Source organism: Misgurnus anguillicaudatus, chromosome 19, assembly GCF_027580225.2.
Source record: "Misgurnus anguillicaudatus chromosome 19, ASM2758022v2, whole genome shotgun sequence".
NCBI classification, from domain to species: Eukaryota; Metazoa; Chordata; class Actinopteri; order Cypriniformes; family Cobitidae; genus Misgurnus; species Misgurnus anguillicaudatus.
In genome coordinates, this window is record NC_073355.2 from 32,367,048 (window position 1) to 32,377,088 (window position 10,041).

Consider the following 10,041-nt stretch of genomic DNA (forward strand, 5'->3'; position numbering starts at 1 on the left):
TTAAAAGTTAAAAATGATATTTAAATATTTGTTTAATTTTTAATTCAGCAAAAACATTAATTTAGGCATGCTTGCTATGTAAGTACTAAGATCCCTTCCGATTAAGTTCTTTATTAAGAATATTTTTCTAATACAAACATACACAATATAAATACCAGATCAACAAGCTGCCAAAAACATGAGCAAGAGACAAGCACTGTGATGCTGGGGAGTGGAATACATCAGACTTGTGTGTGTGTGTGTGTGTGTGTGTGTGTGTGTGTGTGTGTGTGTGTGTGTGTGTGTGTGTGTGTGTGTGTGTGTGTGTGTGTGTGTGTGTGTGTGTGTGTGTGTGTGTGTGTGTGTGTGTGTGTGTGTGTGTGTTACTTTCTATAATATGAATAAGGTTTGGACTATGTTGTGAAATAAAAGACCAGCTGCTGTGAAGAAACATCTAAATTTGCCACAACAGTGTCTGTTACTTTAAAGTTCACATAACCACACAGTGTGGTTTATAAATGTCTTTGCAATTACTTTTGTAGGCCAGGGTCTTTTATTCTCATTTTTTAAACAGAAAGTAATACTGTACTTAGTACTTTAGCGGTGGTGTGAATTATAGACTGTGTGTGTGCGCGTGTTTGTTTACAGCCTGTTGCAGTTACAGAATGAGCAATGTAACTTTTTCAGAACTGACCTCTTATGCAATATCATTCTATCCCCCGTTAGAGTATTATAACAGAGGTCACATGTTGTTTGTATAAGAATTACATGAACTTTGAATGGCATATTTTAAAGTAGCTAAATGTTTACACAAAATATTTTTCTGAGTGAGCAAGAACACCATAAAAACACCACTAGCTGCCAGCTCTTTAAATAACTCTGTATGTGTTGCCATGCAATGACCGCTTCCAAATAACACCCATCTGACATACTGGTTATCTCAGGGCTCAAGCACATTAATGATACTGGCAAAGATACCAAACCAGTAAGACAATTCTAGGAGACAAGCGGGTGTCTAAACAAATCAGCTGACACCTAATAACAAACACCAAAATTTTAAAGCCAGTATAATAACCAGCTTATTTGCCCTGGCAGTAGTGGCTCGTGGACATTGCAAGCATTTGTATTTGTTTGGAAGGGCATGACAACATTTACAACAGCTGAAAAAGAGCAAGAACAAGCAGGATTAAAGGATCAGCACTGATCCCATTCGGTGTATGTGTGTGTCGTATGTTGGCTCTGTTTGTTCAGCTAAAAATATCTAACAGCAGTGAATGTGACACCAGCATAATCTAAGGCATATTACTGTGATTATGACTGGAATAAAAGGATTGAGTTTAATTAATTGGTTCACATGGTGTTTAAAACAGAAAGAGAAAGACAAAGATAAATGTTAAAGAAACAGAGTGTCCTGTCTGTAGCAGTTTTGGCACAAAATCACTAAAGGCATTCTTGGAAACAAGACAGCACATACAGTATCACAGTCCCAGCATTGCTACACCCCTCCATTCAGATTGAATACCTAACAACCTGCAGTCTCAGTTTTGTTTTGGTTTCATAAAAGTTTGCTGCGTGTTGCCTATTAATACACTGTCACAAATAAAGGTACACAAATTGTCACTCGGGCAGTACCCTTTGAAAAAGGTCCTGATATGTACCAATTAGGTACAAATATCTATCTTTTGAACTACCAATATGTAACTTTGAAGCACTAATATGCACTCTTTGGGTTTTGAAAGGGCACTGTTCCAGTGACAACGTGTGTACCTATATTTCTGAGAGTGTATGATCTGTTTCAGCCCCAATATTATGCATTATTATTATTCATCTTCAAGGTCATCTGCAGTATATACCTTGTAGTTTATGGCAAGAACCAGTTTATCTACACAGGTTGAGGGAAAGACAATTGAACATATCTACGCAGCCGGGGCTCAAACCAGGGACCTTAAATGACCCACTGAGCCATGAGTCCATCCAACAATTTTTATGACAAACAAAATGTAAATAATAATGTACTCTCCAGTAGATCAACATGCAAAACCCAGTTCTAAAAATAAACTTGCATTACATTTACCATTGGACTAACATAAATCATACATGACCCACTTAATTACATAAGGGTGAGTAACTCAAGAGTTCGCATTAACATGATATGATAGCATATAATAGCATATTTGGCATGTTGTCCAATGGGAGGGCTCCCTTGGCAAGGTAAGTGGTTGCAATCAATTTATTTAAGCTACATTTAAACAAAAGTTTTATATTGTATTTTACTTTACTAATTTTTTTTTTTTAAATGTAGCTTAAATAAATTGATTGCAACCACTTACCTTAAAAAAATTATTAAATTCAATAAATCATTTTTTCAGTGTTCCTTTAACTCTTTGTTTCCTGTGATCCCTTCACAACACTCCCAGAAAAAAAGCTATACAAGGTACCTTTTAAAAATACACTGAAAAAAATGATTCATTGAATTTAAGTGGTTGCAATCAATTTATTTAAGCTACATTTAAACAAAAAAGATTAGTAACATAAAATAAAATATAAAACTTTTGTTTAAATGTAGCTTAAATAAATTGATTGCAACCATTTACCTTAAAAAATTGATTAAATACCAGGATGTACCTCTAAGGTACCAGTGTGTACCAATATGTACCTTTTAGGTACAAAATTGTACTTTTAATAAAGGTACTGTCCCAGTGACAACTTTTGTACCTTTATGTCCCAGGTGAAAAAGTAGTACACTTCCACAGTGTACCCAAAGCGCTCTATTTTCGCACAATAATTTTGTACCTAATATACCCAAAAATAATCTTTAATTCTTCTTAAGATGTTCTTAAGATTTTCTTAAGATTATCTAAGTGTACTTCACTGTGCTATTTTGAGACACCATGAATATGAACTAAAATGCACTTTTAACATACTGGGCTCTATCTTACACCCGGCGCAATGCAGCGCAATGCGCGACGCAAGTGTCTTTCGCTAGTTTCCACCCTAATTTTCATGTTTAGCGCCGCGTTGTTTAAATAGCAAATGCATTTGCGCCCCCTTTGCGCCCAGGGGCGTTCTGGTCTGAAAAACGAGGTGTGTTCAGGCGCATTGTTGGCGCGTTGCTATTTTGAGGCAACTAAAATAGACTACGCCATTGACCAACAAAAACCTGGTCTAAAGTCTAAAGTCAATGGCGCAATGTGTTTTATGTTATTTAAAGAGCGCATTAGTAATATGCGCCTATAAACGGGAGGACAACGCGGGTTTGCTTATCACAAAGTACATAAATGCGCAGCAGCACAAAAATGCTTTTAAATATGAAAGATTAAAGGATTGAATTTAAGAGATTATTATTGAGTCTCTTGGACATATTTATAAATGAGGACTGATTATGAGACGTTAGAAGGCGCAAAGAGCTGCTTCACCTGCAGCCTGGTAAGTAAATAAATGCTTTGCTTTAAACAAATGCGTCTGTTTTTAAATGTTTTTTTTATGCTACCTCACGGATTTATTGTATATGATGTACCTGTGGATATGGCGAGATGAGAAACATTTGTAAGTAATGCTTAAAAAAACTCTTTGCTAAAAAAAACGCTGTCCAAAGTGCTGAAACGTGAGGAGAGCCGTTTGTAATTTCTTTATCTCCTGTTTGTTACAAATAAAGTATTTTTAGAGTACAAACCTTATCTTACATACTTGTAAATTATTTTTTGATGATATTGGATAGCCATACATTTAAAGCAATTACAAGCCTGCTTTTTACTTCCATGACTAAAAGAAAACGGGTTTTAAAGGTTTTAATAAAAAAATAACAATTTCAATACAAGTGAAAAACAACACAATTATTTAAAATTAATCTTAAACTGGGGATCTTCTTCCTCCGCTTAGTTTTTCAGTTTACAAAGTCCGTCATCTAAATAGGGATTAGACATAACGCCAGCGCAACTGGCTTTTAAAGGGGATGAGAGCTGTGACTCTCATTGGTTTACTCCACGTTACGCCCAAAATACTCCCATTACAATAGGACCTACCCTTTTCGACCATGCGCTCGGCGCAAAAACGATTTTTCCCGTCGTTAAATTAGCAAAAGCGGATTCGGACACGCCCATTTACACGTTGCGCTGTGCGCTTTAGACAATGCGCTTAGATCGTTAAAATAGGGCCCACTATCTCTGTATTGAATTAACACTTAAACTTGAACTCAACTTTCATACAAAGATGGGTTCAAGTTTACTACAAGTGGTACCTAAATACATTTTTTAAATACATTTTTAACACATTTTATATATTTATGGTGTCTCAAAATAGCATAGTACACTTAGATGATCTTAAGAACACCTTAAGAAGTACCAAAGATACATTGTTGGTATATTAAGTACAAAAATAGTGTGCGAAAATTAAGCACCCTACGTACACTATGGAAGTGTACTACTTTTTCACCTGGGGTACCCTTTTTCTGAGAGTGTATTAGCAATTTCTCAATCTGTTTGAAAAAAAACATTGTACCAATTTTAACCCATTGTTGGGTCAAATATAAACATTGTCTGGGTTAATTAAACCAAACGGCTGGATTTGTCCCTTTTTGATTGGTTGAAAATAACCCAGCATGTTTTGTGAACATTATTTCCCCCAAATGTCTGGCCAAAATTTTCTATTATATAAAACACTTTAATAGAGCGCTTATAAAGCCATTAATGAACCTTTTATAAAACGAAGCAGTGAATTTACATTCACGTTTATTTAAATAATTATGGCAATAAATAACAAAATCTAACATTTAATATAGTCAAAAAAATAGTGCAATGCCTATTTGTTAAATAAAGAATCATTATATCATTAACACAAAGATTTCCAGAAAATAACATTTTTAAAGAAGAGACAAGTCATGCTCAACTCATAAAGTGCTGTGTTTTCAAAATTTCTCAAAACAATAAAATCAAATGCTATGTACAACTTAAATGTACTATACAAAACCCTCATACTTCTTTTCAAAACTATTGCCAAGACCAAACTCCATCTATTGCCATTTTTGCGCCCTCATTACTTCAGTTCATTTCACTTGCTGTGACTATCACTAAATTCTTCTGACATACTCAATCTCTCTGTCTTACTCCACCGTTCCTCTCATATCTTAATAAAGTCCATACAGTCTTTGTTTCATCACCCTCCTTCTCTTCTTTTACCCTCTCTGGGCTTCCTGAGAGATGGATCGACCAAAGGCTCTGGGTGCTTTGGCAAAATCCATCCGGATGGGAATGACAGGTGGCAGGTCTTTGGTGATCTCTTCCACAGGTCTTCTGTAGAAGTAGGCACCGTCTGGAGCTCGGGCGGGAGGCAGATCTTCCAGGGTGTGGGGGGTTCCTCGACCCAGACGAGAGCCTAGTTCAACAGGCTTGAACATGGGCAAAGGCAGGGTGTTTCTGTTGGGTAAGACCTGGTACTCCCGTACACCCATCTCCACATTTCCCACTCTGAGCACACCGGACGGACAGGACTGATTGAGAGGACGTCCTTCCCAGTATCGGGAGAAAGTCTCTCTGCGAGAATCGTCTGACATCAACATGCACTGACTGTGGATAAAAAATGTAAAAGATAATTGAATTTAGTATTGTATTGTATCTTTATCATAAAGCACATTATAAAAGCAAAATATAAGTACATTTTAAATAAAAATAATAATTTTATTGACTGACGATCCTCAGGTTGTGTCTTCATATTGACGCTGTTCCAGTCAGCGGTGTAACTCTCTCTCTTAGATTCATTTTTCTCCCTTACGTTGCAGCTCAGCTCGGCTCCAACCACACGTCCACCCCTCTTCTCCAAAACTGTGCACATTGGCATCATCAGTGTCTGTTTGAGTCAATAGTATCGTTCAAATGAAACAAGTAGAGATGTCCTATTTCCTTATATTCGTTTCTTCTTGTTTTGGTCGAGTCTCTGTCTTCTGTCTGTTTGCTTATCTGTCTGTTTGGGCATCTTGCTTTTATAGAGCTCTGCTGCTATTTCTGTCCAATGGAATCAACCCACACACTCACAGCATTGGAACAGCCGGGATATAAGGCTTCAGAAATCCACACGGATCCAATAGATTTCCTGGACACATTCCAGACACATTACTGAACACTGACCCTCACTTAACACTGACCCCTATCTACAAAATCTATCTATCTATCTATCGATCGGGTTCCCACGGGTCCTTTAAAATCCTTGAAAGTTTGTGAATCTGGGGGGAAAATTCAAGGCCCTTGGAAGTTTTTGAAAATATACATACATAAATACAGGTCATTGAAAGTGCTTGAATATATTTTATTCGAGAAGTTTTCTGGAAAAAAATCCATATTATTCCCTGTGTAGTGTAGTGTAGGATAGTATCATAAAAATTCTAGACTTTTTAAGCACACATGCTAAACTGTTCGCTTTAAATGTTTATATCTTCTGTATGCGAATGTTGATTCATACCAAAATGCTGTTTTGCATAGTTGTGTTTGACACATGAAAACGTCTCGGGTTATGTATGTAACTGTTGTTACCTGAGAAGGGAACGAGACGCTGCATCTCCCTTACGATACTCTCTGCGTCCCTGTAACGCCGTCTTTGGCAATATTTCAGATAGCGATATACTTCCTGGCTCCTGCGTAACCCTGTCTTTGTCGTTAAGCCTCACCATTGGTTGAATTTGATATACACATTCATACGCACTTACCCCTGGAGGCGTCCCCAAAGTGTCACCACAGTGACGCAGCGCGAGTTCCCTCGAAAGGGAACTGTAACAATGTATCTTAAAAGGTAACACAATGTAGCCTTGCTCTCACTTGAAATGTTTCCCCACATTTAGTCCTTGAATTTGAGGGTATTGGACCTGGAAAGTCATTGAAAGGTCCTTGAATTTAAAGTTAACTAAAATGTGGGAACCCTGTATCTATCTGTCTGTCTGTCTGTTTATCTATCTCTGTAAACTCTAAAACTGGTTTACTTTGGGTTAAAAATAACTGAGTTTTTTAAAGTGTAAAGTATTTATTTAGTTTCTATTTCTGTGCCGGCTTAAGCTGTTGATCATGTTATATCAACATGACAGTTGTTCCTGCATGGGCCTATGAAAAGACATCAAAGCTGTCTGAGGAATTCAATGGAAACCAAACAATGGAAGCAGACAGATGATGATGTCTGAAGTGGCAACAACTGTTCACTATTAATCTTCATTTGCACAGATAATCTCTTTCAAAGACGTTTTATAAATATGGTTGGGCAGATGGACTGAAAACAATGGGTGTAATATTCTGTACATGTTAATACAGGCTAGTGGAACAATTTCTAAGTTTGTCATTGGTATTGTTTTGACACAGGTAAATGTCATTTTAATGCTGATTTTCGGTAATAAAAGAATATACACTAAACAAAAGACCATTAGGCATGCTACTTGTATTTATTAACATTATACACAATGAAAAAAATGATTAATTCAATTAAGGCAAGTGGTTGCAATCAGTTTATTTAAGCTATTTGCAACAACTTACCTTAAAAAATTGAGTAAATTGAATGAATCATTTTGTTTCAGTGCACACTGTAAAAAGTTTGTTCAACTTAAAAAAGGAAGTTACCAGTTTGTCTTAAAAAATGCTGTACAAAAAGTAAGTGTCAAGTAACATTTTTAAGTTAAATGAACTAGAATTTGAGTTTACAAATATTTCATGACAAGCAGGTAACTTACTTTTTCAAGTTGAACCAACAAATCATTTTTTAAAAGTGCAGATAACATTTTTCTTTTAAAACATGGTACAAAAGCTGTCACTGGGGTACCTACACTGCAAAAAATTACTTTCTTACTAGTATTTTTATCTCGTTTTCAGTAGAAATATAAAAAAATTCTTAAATCAAGATGTATTTTCTTGATAAGCAAAATGACCTAAGAAAATAATACTAGTTTTTAGACAAAAAATATACAATTTAAGTGAATTTGTGCTTAAAACAAGCAAAAATATCTGCCAATGGGGTGAGAAAAATTTACTTGAATTAATAAGAAAAACGAAATCTTATTTTACAATTTTTTTTCTCACCCCATTGGCAGATAATTTTGCTTGTTTTAAGGACAATTTCACTTAAATTGTATATTATTTGCCTTAAAACTAGAATTATTTTCTTAGGTCATTTTGCTCATCAAGAAAAGGCATCTTAATTTAAGAATTTTTAGATATTTCTACTGAAAACAAGACAAAAATACTAAGTAAGAAAGTCATTTTTTTGCAGTGTAAAGAGTGCATATTGTACCTCAAAGGTCAAAATATACATGTCCATTTCTCTCTCTCTCTTTAAAAACGATTAACTAAAGAGCTGACTTGGCTTTCTCCATACATTTAGTTTTATGCGGTTTAATCCATTTATCTTTCTTTCAAAATCCCATAGTTTCTGCAAAACTGCGGGTCACCTTTTCAGTACAAAGACTATAAATAATTAAAGTTAAACATTCTGATAAGATCTGTCAAATACGTTTCTGCTACTGACTTTTCTTTAAGGAGTAGTCCACTTTAAAGATGGGGTCCATTGACTTTTCATAGTAGGATCTTTAAAGTGGACTACTCCTTTAATCGGAGCTGCTTTGAAATCTGGGCTTTGGGCCTACATCACTGGAAATTTCACAGAGACAGTGTTTGTAAGAAGTGAAACATTTTCCTGGATGTAAAAATGTAATGGTATTAGGTCCTTTTCAAAGGGTATCATCCATTGACTGCTTTTGTACCATTTTATAATGCCTCATACCAAAAGGGAGAAAATTTGGGTATCTCCTCTACTACAATTCATATTCATCACAACATTAGCAAAATCTAAATAAGAAAATACCAATGCTTTAATGTCAAATACCTACTTATTTCGGAATTTAAAAACATATGAGATACTTCATCTTGAGTAATTTTGAAGTAATCAACCGCAATACAGTCTGCTTACGTAATAAGAAACCTATGACGAAAATACGCGTTCAGTCATAGCATGTGTTCAGCAGCATTGGCCAAGTTAGCATTAGTGCTGTATTCACTCATCGGTTTAATATAGTGCTTTGTAAATGGAGGTTATGGACAGTCATACTCTCATGTTACACACACATTCTGTCCCTGCTTCATTCTCAATGACGCACCGGGTACTTACAGGAACTGATCTCACTCTTCTTTCTCCTGAAATGTGGCCACTCAGCACACTATGGTATGGTAATGCCAGTCATGAGGTAGCCTATACACAAGCATGGGATTCAGGAAACATCAAAGCAGGACCCCTGTTAGGAGGTTGTCCTTGTACATTAAGACTAGTTTGTTTCAGACAAACATTATATATATATATATATATATATATATATATATATATATATATATATATATATATATATATATATATATTCAAGTTTTTTTTATGAAAACAGTAATGTTACAAACAAATCCATCAGTCAATGTCTTTTATTATTATCAGTTATATCAGACATCTTACCAGACAAGCAACATACACAACAGGACAAAATACATGGATCCATTATAACCTAATGATTCAAATTCAGTCACATATTTTGTAATTTTAGCTCCACAATTGCACATATACAGTACATAACACATTTGATATACACCATCTATATAATATACCGATTGTATTGTAGCGTTCCTTTTAATAAGTTAGAGAGATAAAAAGGTTTCCTGTTTCAGAAAACAGTAACTTGCTAAAGAGAACAATGATGCTAGATTTACAAGTTTAAATTCAATAAATATACACATTATGATTGTTCATTTATATGACTTTTGGCGATTATTTTGATAATAAATTTATAAAGAAATCATATGATTATATTACATCTTTGTAAATAAAAAAAAATATGCTGGTTTTATATAATCATGTACATATTATAATTTTTAATAAATTAAAGACCCAGTAGACTTGTAATGTACAGTATAACTCTGCTACTCTACAGATTCAAGAGTCATTACAGTAACTATGATAAAAACATTTTAAGTACACTCCCAAAACTTTTATGAATAAGGTAAAACTACCACAACGGAACCTGTTAGCATTCAAGACAAATGTGACCCTGGATCACAA

The 10,041-nt window shown here is 35.0% G+C and overlaps 1 protein-coding gene across 1 annotated transcript; it reads right to left on the reverse strand.

Annotated features, from left to right (window-relative positions):
- Positions 1–4,843: 4,843 nt before the first annotated feature.
- On the reverse strand, positions 4,844–5,941 carry tcap (titin-cap (telethonin)). The gene is made up of 2 exons (XM_073857491.1): positions 5,657–5,941; positions 4,844–5,534 (listed from the first exon to the last, which is right to left on the reverse strand). The coding sequence occupies exons 1-2, from the start codon at positions 5,812–5,814 to the stop codon at positions 5,150–5,152; spliced, it is 543 nt and encodes a 180-aa protein (XP_073713592.1). The 5' UTR covers positions 5,815–5,941; the 3' UTR covers positions 4,844–5,149.
- Between the last annotated feature and the right edge of the window lie 4,100 nt (positions 5,942–10,041).